Here is a 15,476-nt window from a genome sequence, read left to right on the forward strand (position 1 = left end):
CATCTAGGTTGTTTCCAGGTACTGGCTATTACAAATAACACGCTATGAACTGTTGAGCCAATATCCTTTTACTATGATTGAGCATCCTTTAGGTATATGCCCAAGAGTGGTATTGCTAGATCCTGAGGTAGATTGATTCCCAGTTTTCTGAGATAACTACCATACAGATTTCCAGAGTGATTGTACAAATTTGCATTCCCACCAGCAGTAGAGGAGTGTTCCCCTTACTTCATATAATCTCCAGGTTAAGCTATCATTGGTGTTTTTTATCTTAGTCATTCTGATTAGTGTTAGATGGTGTCTCAGAGTCATTTTAATTTGTACTTCCTTGATGACTAAAGATGGTCTTCTTTTCCTTAAGTGTCTTTTGACCATTTGAGATTCTTCTGTTGCGAATTCTCTTTTATAGTCCATACCCAGTTATTTAATTGGATCATTTGGAATTTTGATGTCTAATTTTTTGAGTTCTTTATAAATATTAAAGATCAGTCCTCTAATGTGAAGTTGGTGAAGATCTTTTCTCACTCAGTTGGTTGCCTTTTTCTGTTATTGACTGTGTCCTTTGATTTACAGCAACTTCTCAGTTTCAAGAGGTCACATTGATTTATTGTTGCCCTCAGTATCTGTGCTACTGGTCTTAAATTTAGGAATCAGTCTCCTGTGCACATACATTGAAGGCTACTTCCCACTTCTTCTTCTATCAGGTTGACTGTGGTCAGATTTATATTGAGGCCTTGGTACTTGTTCTTATTGTACATAGTTTTGTATTAAATTTAGAACTCTACTATACTGGCTCACTTTGGGTGTGGTCTCATGTACTATAAATGCAGATGAAAAGCTTCTGTTGCCCTCTTAGCTGCTGGATTCAGTGTATGCAGAATATTATGGATAGCTGCCCTTTCTCAGAGTTTATCCCCAAATAAATAAACCTTTGTTGTACTTTATTCCGGGCTATTGTGAAACTCTTCCAGGTGTATGCCAACACCTGGAAATGACCTTCTATGTCAGATTACTCCTGGGGCCTCCCAAGGTATTAGACATTTCTTCTCCCAGCAGAAGGTCACAGGAAGATGCTAATTTTTGGCATTCATGTTTTCCATACTCTGATAGTCAAGTAGGGAATAAGAAGTGTCTCATTAGAATATATTCATGCATGCATGATGACTAGTTACAAGAAAGCAGATTCCTGGTTGGGCAGAGCTGAAACTAATGGAAAGACAAAAGGAAAAGGACTTCTCCCTAAATAAAATCAGCTCTAAATTTAGTTACAATGTTAATAATTTTGAAGTTATACTATGTGTCTCTGAACCATTTATTTATAATCATTAAATAGTATGGTAAATGATTGCTGGTGCCAACATTTGTAGGAAGACACACTGAACTGTGATATTTAAAAAATGTGACTCAACACTTACATTTTTACTGCAAGTTCTTTATCAAGGGGAGAGAGAGAGGAATGGAGATCTTACTTTTAACTGTTATCCAAGTACATTATAAATTCAAGTCACTGAGAATCAGGAGTCATTTCACATGTACACATCTGCCTCTTGGTTTTTGCACTTTGCATCCAGAACTTTGATTGTCCCAGGTGTATTTGCTTTGGTGTGTACAAGTTATACTTTAACTAATTATTACTCTTTCTATATCTACAAGAGCTGAACGATCACCATTAGAGAGACAGCTCTAAATTTGAACAAGATGTCTGTAAAAATGAAAGTAACATTATTCCTCCTACAGCTGAGTGGCTTCTTTGGATCTGGGAGTGCGGGGAAGGTGCTGGTGTGGCCAGTGGAATTTAGCCATTGGCTCAACCTAAGGATAATCTTAGATGAACTTGTGAAGAAGGATCACGAAGTGACTGTTCTGATACCCTCAGCCTCCTTTTCTTATGAGGTTGGCAACACATCTACTATTGAGTTTGAGAAATATCCTGCATCTTTATCCATGGCTGAAGTGGAAGAACTTTTCTTTTTTTTTTTTTTTTTTTTTTTTTTTTTCAAAATTCTTATTTTTTTATTTCAATCCAAGTAGAAATATTCTGTTTTATTTCAGGTGAAGTTATCTGTATATATTTTTTTTTTATAGTAAATTTTATTAAATTATAAAAGTTTCCAATTCCGCCCCCCCTCCCAACACCCTCCCACTCCCCCCACTCCCCCCCTCCTTCCCCTCCGTCCCCCAGGGCAGTCAGGGTTTCCTGCCCTGTGGGAAGCTCCAGCTCCCTCCCCCTCCCTCCAGGTCCAGGAAGGCTAGCATCCAAACAGACTGGATCCCCAAAATCCAGCATATGCAGAGGAAACAGGTCCCAGTGTCATAGTCAATGGCTTTTCAGAAAGACCCCGGGCCAGCCACAGTCAGAGAATCCGGCCAAATTCCGAGAATCTGTCTAGATCACGTCCTCGTTCAGTCCCAGTCCGGCTGGCCCTGGTAAACTCTCATCAGATCCGTTCCCTTGTATCAGTGGGTGATAGCATCCCTCGCAGTACTGATTTCGTTTTTCATGTTCCTCCTCCTTCCGCTCCCCCTCCGGACCTCGGGGGGCTCAATCCGGTCCTCCAATGTGGGCCTCCGATTGCATAGCCGTCCTTCGCCAGAGGAAGGATCTATGCTGATAAGCAAAATATACATCAGTATGGTCATGGGCCACGGCCGATTCAGGCACCCTCTCCTCTGTCCAGAGAGCAATCTGGGGGATTTCTCCTTGGACCTGGGATCCCATATATAATCAAGTCTCCTGTAAACCCTAAAATGGCTCCCTTAGTTGAAATATATTGTTCCCTGATCCCTATTTATCCTACCTCCCTCCCCCCCCCATCCCCGGCCACCAAGCTTTCCCCGTTCCTCCCCTACTCCCTTCTCTCTAGTCCTCTCCCCCTCCATCGACCCTCCCACCCCCCCATGCACCCGAGGTTACCTGGGACTCATGTATATTTCCTACCTCCTGGTGGATAGCTAAATAATCTTCATCAGGTTCATCTTCTTATTTAGCTTCACTAGGATCACGAATAATAGGCTCAAAGACCTTTAATTATGGTTAGAATCCACTTATGAGTGAATACATACCGTGTTCCTCTTTTTGGGTCTGGCTTACCTCACTCAGTAAAGCGTTTTCTATTTCCATCCATTTGCATGCAAAATTCAAGATGTCATTGTTTTTTACCGCCGAGTAAAACTCTAATGTATATATGTTCCACACCTTTTTTAACCATTCTTCTATTGAGGGGCACCTAGGTTGTTTCCATGATCTGGCTATTACAAATAGTGCAGCTATGAACATAGTTGAACAAATGCTTTTGTAGTATGTTAGGGAATCTTTAGGGTATATTCCCAAGAGTGGTATTGCTGGGTCCTGAGGGAGGTTGACTCCCAGTTTCCTGAGAAACCGCCACACTGATTTCCACAGTGGCTGCACGAGTTTGCATTCCCACCAACAATGGATGAGTGTTCCCCTCACCCCACATCCTCTCCAGCATAGGCTATCGTTGGTGTTTTTGACTTTAGCTATTCTGACAGGTGTAAGATGGTATCTCAAAGTGGTTTTGATTTGCATTTCCCTGATCGCTAGGGAGGTTGAGCATGACCTTAAGTGTCTTCTGGCCATTCGAAGTTCATCTGTTGTGAATTCTCTGTTAAGTTCAGTACCCCATTTTTTAATTGGGTTAATTAGAGTTTTAGTGCCTAGTTTCTTGAGTTCTTTGTATATTTTGGAGATCAGACCTTTGTCTGATGAGGGGTTGGTGAAGATCTTCTCCCAGTCAGAAGGCAGCCTTTTTGTCCTACTGACAGTGTCCTTTGCTTTACAGAAGCTTCCCAGTTTCAGTAGATCCCATTTATTCATTGTTTCTCTTATTGTCTGTGCTGCTGGGGTCCTACTTAGGAAGAGGCCTCCTGTGCCTAAATCTTGTAGACTACTTCCCACTTTCTCTTCTATCAGGTTCAAAGTGGACGAATTAATGTTGATGTCTTTAATCCATTTGGACTTGATTTTTGTGCATGGTGATAGATATGGATCTACTTTCATTTTTTTACAGGTTGACATCCAGTTATGCCAGCACCATTTGTTAAAGATGCTTTCCTTCTGTGGAAGAACTTTTCATGGACACAATCAGGAAATACGTTTATGAGCTGCCAAAGCAATCATTTTGGGGATACTTTTTATTATTTCAGGAATTGACTTGGGAAGATTCAAAATATTTTGAAAGTCTCTGCAAAGATGTAGTTTTTAACAAGGAACTCATGACAAAACTACAAAATTCAAGCTTTGATGTCATAGTAGCAGATCCATTCATACCCTGCGGTGACCTGCTGGCTGAAATTCTCAAGATACCACTTGTGTACAGTCTCCGATACTTTCCTGGTTCCACATATGAGAAGTACAGTGGAGGACTGCCACTGCCTCCTTCCTATGTGCCCATTGCTCAGTCAGAATTGAGTGATCGAATGACATTCATGGAGAGGGTACAAAATCTAATCTATGTGCTTTCTTTTGACTTTTGGTTCCAAAATTTTAACGAGAAGAGGTGGAATCAGTTTTACAGTGAAGTCTTGGGTAAGTGTCATGGTCAACTGGGATTGGTGCATTCAATATTTGCTGTGTCATACAAGGGGAACTTTAAACAACAGGATAGGCAGCAGGAGGATATATCTCTCCTAAGTAAAATGGTGGGGGCTGTGAAATTATCTGCCAAATTCAAAGGATTATAGAAAAGCTTATGTCCCAATGTCACCTGCAAAGCCTTTTTTTATTACTTGCATGGGACTCTTCAGAAAGGCACATGCATAGAACAAATCTCCAAGAATTTCTCTGAGAAATAACAGATCAACAAGTCATTTTATTTCATGTTTTAAAACAGTAGTTTGACCTGTGTGATAGCATCATCATCATCATCATTACATTGCTTCCATTACTATTAATAACATGAGTATATACATATGGGGAGCTTATGCTTTGTGTCACATGTAAGGATGTCAGTTGTAAATGATTAGTTTTTACTTCTACCTTTATTTTGATTGTTGTAAACAATTGTGAGACACCTCCAAACTCACTGACCATCAGAAAAGGTAGAAGTAGGCTCACATTTTCGGGTCTCCACAACATTCATGATTATTACATAATCAATCATGAATCAAGAACAGCATGAGGAAAGGAACTCAGGTATAATCAAACAATCCCTTTGAGGTTAATTTGGGCTATACAGTGAGACCCCTGAAGAAGTATCTCCATAAATGTTTATGGGAGTGGCAGCACATGCCTGCAATCCTAGCAGTTGACATTTAGAGGAAGAGGATCTGGAGTTCAAGGTCAATTATGGCTACATAGTTACATAGGAACCACCACGGGCTCTATCAGAAAACCTCAAAACACAACAAAATAGTACAAAATTCCCAGTTCACGTAGAGGAGCGCACATCAAGGTTCAGGCAGGACAAACTAGATGGAAAGTGGCAGGCAAAAGTGTTTCTCTGAGTATGAAAAACAAGACTTATAGGTTATGAAATTGGTTATATTTAAATGGCATATCTAGATATTTGGTAATCATGAATTTCCAAGGTGTGTTACAGATGTGGGATCTTCTCCCATATCATTTACACAGTGACTGTATATATGTGTGTATGGGTGTGTGTATACATATATATGTAGAAGTATGATATTACAAACTTACGTCAAACATACACTCAGAGAGAGAGAGAGAGAGAGAGAGAGAGAGAGAGAGGTAGATGGATAGATAGTCAAATATGTCTTCTATCTCAATCACACTTATAAACAACTGTGGCTACAATCAAAGTGCTCTGTTATGCCCAACGTCTGAAACTCTGATATACCACCATGAAACCAAATCTTGTGCATAAACAAAGAGTCTTTATTGTGAGTTAACTTGGGTCCCAAAGTCCATCTGAAGTGGTGGCAGCAGCAGTGATAGCAGCAAAAGGAGCAGAGCAGGAGAGGACCCTGAGCCAAGTGGGGAGGGGATTTTTATAAAGAGGAAAGCTTGGGGAATTTCAAGTCTACAGGCTTGTGATTGGCTGCCCCTTCCAGACTAAGACTTGGTAAAAGTCATCCTCTAGACTGAAGATTACTACTTCCCTATTCACGGATTAATTGTTTTTTCCTGCTCAGCAATTGGTTGATTTTACGACAGGGGCAGAGATGGCTCTGACTTCAGGGCCAAACTTTGTTTCTTTCTCTGATCCTTTTTTTGTTTTTAGGCTCCAATTTTAGGGCCATGGTAAGGTTTTTTTTTTTTTTTTTAAAGAGGTTCTGATTCTAGGAGCAAAATGTGTTTTTTTGGTTCTGATTCAGACTTGGGGTGTTTTTCTCCAGTTCTGGGTTCATGGATAAGGTGTTTGTTTCTTTTGCTGACTCGGGTTTCAAATCCAGGATGTGCTTCTTTTGCTGGCTCTGAGCTCAGAGCTGGGATGCTCATGGATTGTGCTCACACTATGGATCACAGACATACAGGGTCCTTGATCTCTTACTTCCTGAAGACTACCTGGCATAATCGTCTTCATCTGACAATTGTGTTTCCTCTCTTACCTTGACTGTTCTGATTCCTTTTCAGGAAGACCCACGACCCTCTCTGAGATGATGGGGAAGGCAGATGTCTGGCTCATTCGAACCTACTGGGATTTGGAATTTCCTCACCCTGTCTTACCAAACTTTGAATATGTTGGAGGACTCCATTGCAGACCTGCCAAGCCTCTGCCAAAGGTAAGTATAGTCCCATTTGTTTGCTGCTGTTGTATTTGAATTTTTAGAAAGAGTGAATATATTTTATTTCTTCAGAATGTCTATCAACTCAGAGAGTCATGGCAAATTAGATAAAGAAAGCTGCCAGTAGAATTTATCTGTTCCATCACAAGAGTGTGACTATCATTAGGATTAAATTAATTTAGCAGGATTTTGCTTCATAAAACCTTTTCATATATTTGACCGTAGAAAACACACAAATATTAAATGCAGAGAGAGTTCCAAAAGACAAGTCCTATACAAAGTGATTTGAGACAAAATAGATGGAGTATGAACAAAGAAAATGTTCACATTTCATTTCATGTTCAATCATGTTCACAAATCACAATGGCTCTATTTATTTTCTTGATTAATCACAAAAGTGAAAACCAACTCCGGCAAAAACAGACATGCACATATATTTGCAGTAACAGACACAGTAACAAATGACAGCACATAGTAAATTTCTTTCCAATGAAATTAACATCTGTTAGAAAGAACACAAATGAAAAGAGAATGAACAGTCTTAACCAAATTAGAAATAGATTTGTGGTCCATGAATTATGCTCCTGAGAATATATGTAAAAGAACTTAATGAAAAACCTTCATAAGATCATAATGTGAGGATGATCATAGTGATGCTATTCCTGAACGGAAGGGAGCATGGTGGCTTGAATAATAGGATCATATTCTTGAATGTTTGGTTCCCAATGGGTGAACTGTTTAGGAAGGATTAAGAAGTGTAACTTAGTTGGAGAAATGTGTCACTGGAGATAGGCTTTGAGGTTTCAAAAACCTAAAACATGTCTGGCTCTTTCTATCTGTTTATGCTTCAAGATTAGTTCTAGGTCACAGTTCAAGTGCCCTGCCTACCCGCCTGCCATGGTGCTCTCCACCATGATGCTCATAAATTAACCATCTGAAACTTTAAGCAAGCTCCCAATTAAATGTTTTCTTTTAGAAACTGTCTTAATCCTCACAACATTAGAACAGTAACTACGAAACGGGGGAAGTAACCTAGATAATACCAGAATTGTTGGTCAAAATCATACACAATAATTTTTGTATTTGAATTTTTGCAAATACAAAAATAATCACTAAAATGTAAAATTTTAGGGTATAGGAAACATGGTATGACATTAATGACAGTATATTAAGTAAACTAGCCAATGAACAAGACAAAAATAAAATAAGAAGACCTTATGCAAACTCCCTCGACTAGTCAAAATAACACACACAAAGAGAAAAAAAACCAGATGCCTGGTGGCCAAGGAACTAGGTAGGGAGAAAGAGAATTTTGAATTTAATATCAACAAATCTTGATTTTCAATATGAAAGTGTTTCAGAACTATTTGTATGAATGTGAGTATGTGTAACACAGAGAACTGTAACCTTACACATGACTACAACTTACATCTTATATGTGGATGTGAATAGTTCTAAAACACCCACCAATCTGATCATTTCTAATGCTGCTCAGTTTCTTCCTATGGATGTTGGTGTCAATTGTGATTCAAATTGTTTGGTGTTGCTGTTGTTTATGATGGACTGATATTTCATCAACAGGAAATAGAAGATTTCGTCCAGTCTTCCGGAGAACATGGTGTGGTGGTGTTTTCCCTGGGGTCCATGGTGGGTACCCTAACAGAAGAAAGGGCCAATGTGATTGCAGCAGGTCTTGCCCAGATTCCACAGAAGGTGAGAAACAGTGCCTCGGTGCTGCATCCTCATTGAGATGGTCACATCCTGTTCAGGTGTGACTGTAGAAACCTCCTGTGAAATTAAAGCTGTCATGCTAGATCTAGCTCATCCCTGAGGTCACTTGTGACACAGAAATACATGGGGGAAATGCCAAATATTAGGTGGTGGCTTTGAATAATAACTTTGTTATTAACATTGTGTTTAAAAAGAAAAACATTTCACAAGTGTTTGCCAACTTGATGGAAGGAAGGTATTATAGGCACGACTGTGGTTTGTTACTTCCTCCATTTTCCTGGAGGATATCTGAAGACTATGCACAAACTAAAGTATAACTATACAACATTTAACTTATAACCAGTAAGTGCACTGGCCCTGTAACAATAAGGAAGCACTCAAATTTTGCAGTTGTATGACTAGAGAAGTGCCTCATCCTTGAAGAGCATACGTTGCTCACCCAGAGGACATGAACTTACTTTGAGATGCCATGTTTATCAGCCCCCAACTGCCTATGATTGTATCTCCATGAGATTCAAGGCCCTTATACAGCCTGTCATGATACCCGCACACATTTTCCATGCGTAAGTACATACACACTGTCTTAGTTAGAATTGTTATTGCTGTGGGGGTGACAGCATAAGAACAGCAACTCTTATAGTTATATGTCATATATAATTTAAATGTTTCAGTGGTCCTGGCTTACCATTTCAGAGGTTTAGTACATTATTCTCATGGCCAGGATCATGCAGGAAGAAGGGGCAGATTTTTACAATTTTATCCACAGGCAGCAGAAGGAGACTATGTGCCACTTTGAGCACAGGTTGAACATACGAGTACACAAAGTCTACCCCCACAGTGACACACTTCCCCCAACAAGGCTACACTTCCTCTCACCTCCAAATAGTGCCACTCCCAATAGGCCAAACATTGAAACATATGAATCCTTGGAGGCCATACCTGTTCAAACAATCACATATACACACTCAGGCACGCAGACACACTAACTTACACATAAATTTAAAAAACATCCTTATTTTAAAAATGGCATTGTGTTATTCTGGTTTACTATCTTTTATCTCATTTTATTTTTGTTAGATGCCTGTTTGTTTTCTAAGGAGACAGAAAGAAAGGGTGTGAATTTGGATGAAAGACAAAGGGCTGGGAAAAGAAAAAATATAATCAGGACATATTACATGAAAAAAATCACTTTAATAAAACAAATTAGAAAAAGAAGTATAAATTTTATTAAAGGAGTTTGCATAATAGTAAAATATTCCTTTGTAATCTTGACCAAATATAACCAAGTACATATTAAACTCAGCTTATGCGTAGTAATGTTTTCCTTATTATTCAAAGGAATAGGTAGGATAGGGTTTACCAACCCCAAGTCCACCTGGGGGACTGAGGCTTTTAACGCTGAAGTAGGGGGTATCTGGAGACTTGCTCTAGAGTTATCACATGCTTAGACAATGTCATGCTATAAGAACCTATTCTAACATATACCTATGATAAAAGTGATTAAAAGTGAACTAATAAAAATATCATTGACAAAGATTTATATTGAATTTGGAAAGTAAAATTGCTATAAATATATATTGGAAAAAAGTCAAGGTATATATTACTACCATTGGTGGACTGTTAAACTGAAATTATAATCATACCTTTCTTTTTTTTCTTTTCCTCTTCTTTCTTTTATTCTTTATTTTTATTTTTTTAAAAAGAAAACAAACTATCTTTTTTTCATTTTACATACCAGTCCCAGTTCCCACTCTCTCCCCTACTCCTATTTCTTCCACCTTCTCCCCACCACCCCACCACCCACTCCTAGAAATGGTAAGGCACATTGCTTTGGGAAAGGTTCAAGGCCCTCCCTCGTATATCACGGCTGAGCAAGGTATCCACCCAAAGAGAATGGGTTTCCAAAAAACCAGCACAAGTAGTAGAGGTAAATCCTGGAGTCAACTGCCAGTGACCCCTCAGTATGCCCTAGACATGCAACTATTACCCACATTCAGAGGGTCTATTTTGGTTCTATGCTGGTTCCTTCCCTGTCCAGCTGGAGTTGGTGAGCTCCCATTAGCTCAGGTCAACTGTTTCTGTGGGTGTTCCCATCATGGTCATGATCTCTTTGCTCATATTCTCACTCTTCTCACTCCTCAACTGGACTTTGGGAGCTCAACCCAGTGCTCCACTGTGGGTCTCTGCCTCTGTTTCCATCAGTTGCTGGATGAAGGTTCTATGGTGACATTTAAGATATTCATCAGTCTGACTACAGGGCAAGGTCAATTTGAGCACCCTCTTCTCTATTGCTTCTGATCTTAGCTGGGATCATCCTTGTGGATTTCTGAGAATTTCTATAGTGCCAGGTTTTTGCTAGCCCAATAATGGCTTCCTCAATCAACATATCTCTTTCCTTGGTCTCATCTCTGTCCTTCCTACATCTCGACTATTCTGTTCTCTCAAGTTTTCCACTCCCCTCCACTTCTCCCCCCATCTTCCTTTTCGGCTCTCCCTTCTTCCACCACCCCCATTCTCCCAATTTAGACAGGCTATCTTGTCTATTTCCCCTTTCCATCTGGATTTATATAAATATTCACCTTGTCACTTAGCTTCTCCAGGGTCATTGACAATGGCCTAGTTATCCTTTGCTTTGCAGCTAGTATCCACTTATAAGCAAGTATGTATACTATGTTCATCTTTCTGGGTCTAGATTACCTCACGCAAGATAGTTTATCTAGTTCCATTCATTTACATACAATATTTTTAGTGCACATTAGGGTTTACCTGCATGAATGATTGTGAGAGGGTTTCATATCTTCTGGAACTGGAGCTACAAAGAGACAGCCCTGAGCTGTCATCTGGGTGCTAGAAAATGAACCTGGGTACTATGGAAGACTTTCTTTAAGTCTTTCTTATATTACTAGAGAAACAAACAAACTTTGGTAGATTATTGAACTAGAATTACTTTCAAACATTTCTTAACTCCTTCTGCTTCACATTAATGGACATAACTTTCCCTAAGCTGCTGTTGACTAAACGTTAAGGTGCCATGCTGAAACTCGAATAAGCATGAGCGTAAATGCAGGACAGTGAAGAGAACTTGCATCCTTGCTGTAGTAGTTCTCCATGGCCCATCCTCTATCATCCATCCTCATTGCCTGACCCTTAGGGGCTGGCATTTATCTCCACTGATTCTTAATATCTCCAGAAATCTAGCAGAAGTAACTTGACATTTGACCAAAGTAATAAGAGGCTAGCTTTGTCTTAACAGGTTCTTTGGCGATTTGAAGGCAAGAAACCAGACACCTTGGGCACCAACACTCGGCTGTACAAATGGATCCCCCAGAATGACCTTCTCGGTAAGCATAGGGAGATGCATGAGACATAGGAATGGCTGCTCAGTATGGGGTATGTCAACATTAATGTATTTATGACAAATGTGATCTAGTCCATGAGAAAATCAATAAATAACTTATGTGAATATGTTGTACAGTAACATTGGAGATGGGAGATTCCATTACTGTCTCCTCTGTAGTTTTCATTCAGATAAACTTAAATCACTTCTTCATGTTTGTGTTCACCTCGTAGTTCTAAATCTTTACATCTGTCCTTTCCTCTAGGGTAGCACAATTTCAAATGCCAGTGAGGATGGTATTCTTTCGTTACTGACCCTTCATTTACTAGCTCCCCCAAAACTTCAGATCATGAAGCAGTCCTATATTAGACGGAGTATTACTTGTCCTAAGCCTCATCCCATCAGTATGAGCAATAGCCTCCTGCCACATGGAAGGAACCTATCACGAGCAGTGGCTTCACTGTTCTTTAGGAGAACATTCTCTCCTGAACCACTGCCTGGGCTTGCACATACTGTTTACTCCACTTGGAAGGAGTTCTCCCTTTCTGTTCACTGAAAAAATCATTCGACTTCCACACCCCAACTCCTCTATGTGACCTCAATAATTATTCATGGACTTGTGATGCTCCATACTCTAAGGCATGGAAGGACTTCATTTCCATTCCATGGGTATGCTAATGTTGTCTAGAGAATATTTGCCCTTTCTGTGCCTTTTCCCTCTGCCTCTCATTTTCTTTCTCAGACTTATATTTAATATTTCCCCTTAATTTCTCCCCATGCTAGGTCATCCTAAAACCAGAGCTTTTATAACTCATGGTGGCACCAATGGCATCTATGAGGCGATCTACCATGGGATCCCTGTGGTGGGCATTCCTTTGTTTGGAGACCAGTTTGACAATATTGTTCACATGAAGACCAAAGGAGCAGGAGTTCGAGTGGACTTTCTCACAATGTCCAGCACCGATTTGCTCCATGCAGTGAAGACAGTCACCAATGACCCTTCGTGAGTACATCGATTTTGTTCAAGTTGGTCCTAGTTTAAATAAATTCTATACAATGGAACGGTAGAACTCATCTGATCTTTAGTCTAAGTTTGAAAACAACAACAATATAAATACCATTCAAACACTGTCCAATGTGGATTACTGTCAAACAGAACTGTAAATTATCCCAATAGACTTACTATATGTGAAGTTAGTTTAGAAAAATTTGATGATGGAAATAATTTATAAGCAAGTTATCAAAGACCTGCAGAACAGTCCTTAAGTCATCTTGTGCAATGTATATTCCATTCTCACCAGTTGCCAATTTAAACACTAATAGTATTTTTAACTGAGCTTTCAAAGAATATTGACACAGTTTCTTCTCAGGAGCATCAAGGTGATCATCACTAAACTGTATGAACAACCTCTCTTACAGTGCTAGAAAGGGCTTGTGAATTTTGCTCTGCTGGAAAGATTTCCTTAGAAAAATTATTTACCATTTTAGTTTTGGAAAGAATTTCACAGAAAATACAAACTTCCAGGCAAACCTTCAAACATGTCCCATTCTAAACGACACTGTACCTAGTGCTCCTCTGTGGCATTTGTTGAGTCTTGTGCTGCTTTCCCTGAACCTTTCATAGGCTTGAAGCACACAAGACTAATTGGTTTTTGATGTTGATGTCTTTAGCTATAAGGACAACGTCATGCGGCTATCAAGAATTCACCATGATCAGCCAGTGAAGCCTCTGGACAGAGCCGTCTTCTGGATTGAGTATGTCATGCGCCACAAAGGGGCCAAGCACCTTCGTGTGGCAGCCCATGACCTTGCCTGGTACCAGTACTACTCTCTGGACGTGCTTGGATTCCTGCTTGCCTGTGTAGTGACTGTGATATTCGTCATTGCAAAGTGTTGCCTCTTTTGCTGCCAAACATTTTCTAAATCTGGAAAAAAGAAGAAAAGGGATTAGCTGAAGTGGGGAGGAATGACACATGGACCTCCTCCAGTGCATCACAGGAAGGGAGGATTTCCATTGTATCCCTTAGTCACAACTAATCCGGATACTGTCACTCTTATTTCAGCCTTTTGAAGTAGACTTGAACTGTCAAAAGTTCCATTTTGTCTCACTTATAGAGCACACATGGAAGACAATGCCACAATTTTTTAAGTTCCAACAGCACCTAACTCAATTATATTCCAAATCTGAAATGTCCCACAAAACTTCCTATTTGTTTGGTGGATTTTGTATAATTTATTAATTCAGAATTTTACCTTGATACAGTGAAATATTCAATTCATATCTCATGATCACATTCCTACTTCCCACTAGATCTCTTCTAATATGTCCCAATTCCAAATTTATGTCCTCTTATTTTATTTTTAATAACCCTGTAAGTTTAATTAGTACTGTCTATAGAAGCATAAATGCATTCATAGGGGGCATAGAGATCATGGGCAATGTACCAATGTACACCCAACCGACATAACAGTATTTACCCCCTTCAGAATCAATGACTGTCAATCGCTTACTATTTATGAATGGAGTATTAGGAGCTCCTCCCCATTTACTGTGAAATTTTGATCTCCTGATCTTATACAAGTCCTGTTAGCTGACAGATTCTTTTAGTTTGTAAATGCAATGGCCATGGCATATCCAGAAGAAAGTGTTCCGTAGCACTTCTCATCATTGGGTTCTTACATTCTTTCCCACATTTTACAGCAGTATTTCTTGAACCTTACCACAGGCCTGTTCATTTTTGGTCCCTTAAGCAATTATAAGTCTCTGAATTGATTATTCTCCATTACAAAAAAATATTCTCTGAAAAGTCTGAGAACAATCTAGATCTCTGCCTATAGCTTTTATAATATAATAATAAAGATTTATATAATATAAACCTCTAGAAGGTAATTTGCTAACATGACCATTTAGAAAAATAGCAATAGTAGGTCCAAGCTAGGATTTCCTTGACTTTTATCCAGATTTATAGTGTCAGGATCCTTCCACTGGAGAAGGGCTCAAATACAATTAGAAAATGTTATAGGAGACGGCTTGTTTGTTTCTGGCTGCTCAGCCCCAAAATAACCACACAGAAACTATATTAATTAAATTACTGCTTTTCCCATTAGCTCTAGCTTCTTAATCATTCTTCTATTGAGGGGCACCTAGGTTGTTTCCATTTTCTGGCTATTACAAATAGTGCAGCTATGAACATACTTGAACAAATACTTTTGTAGTATGATAGGGCATCTCTTGGGTATATTTCCAAGAGTGGAATTGCTGGGTCCTGGGGGAGGTTGACTCCCAGTTTCCTGAGAAACCGCCACACTGATTTCCACAGTGGCTGTACAAGTTTGCATTCCCACCAACAATGGATGAGTGTTCCCCTCACTCCACAACCTCTCCAGCATAGGCTATCATTGGTGTTTTTGAGTTTAGCTATTCTGACAGGTGTAAGATGGTATCTCAAAGTGGTTTTGATTTGCATTTCCCTGATCGCTAAGGAGGTTGAGCATGTCCTTAAGTGTCTTCTGGCTTACCTCACTCAGTAAAGCGTTTTCTATTTCCATCCATTTGCATGCAAAATTCAAGATGTCATTGTTTTTTACCGCTGAGTAAAACTCTAATGTGTATATGTTCCACACCTTCTTTAACCATTCTTCTATTGAGGGGCACCTAGGTTGCTTCCAGGTTCTGGCTATTACAAATAGTGCTGCT

The 15,476-nt window shown here is 39.5% G+C and overlaps 1 protein-coding gene across 2 annotated transcripts; it reads left to right on the forward strand.

Annotated features, from left to right (window-relative positions):
- The first annotated feature begins 1,652 nt into the window (after window positions 1-1,652).
- On the forward strand, window positions 1,653-14,886 carry LOC125408180 (UDP-glucuronosyltransferase 2B7-like). 2 transcript variants are annotated; one of them, XM_048446284.3, is made up of 7 exons: window positions 1,653-1,953; window positions 4,081-4,549; window positions 6,560-6,708; window positions 8,293-8,424; window positions 11,696-11,783; window positions 12,563-12,782; window positions 13,451-14,886. In XM_048446284.3, the coding sequence occupies exons 1-7, from the start codon at window positions 1,699-1,701 to the stop codon at window positions 13,728-13,730; spliced, it is 1,593 nt and encodes a 530-aa protein (XP_048302241.1). In that variant the 5' UTR covers window positions 1,653-1,698; the 3' UTR covers window positions 13,731-14,886. The 2 variants fall into 2 exon arrangements, with proteins under 2 accessions (XP_048302241.1, XP_085547813.1); XM_085691687.2 differs by lacking the exons at window positions 1,653-1,953; window positions 4,081-4,549 and adding an exon at window positions 6,087-6,226.
- Window positions 14,887-15,476: the final 590 nt, after the last annotated feature.

This window comes from Myodes glareolus, chromosome 8, assembly GCF_982192425.1.
Source record: "Myodes glareolus chromosome 8, mMyoGla1.1, whole genome shotgun sequence".
In the NCBI taxonomy this organism is placed as follows: domain Eukaryota; kingdom Metazoa; phylum Chordata; class Mammalia; order Rodentia; family Cricetidae; genus Myodes; species Myodes glareolus.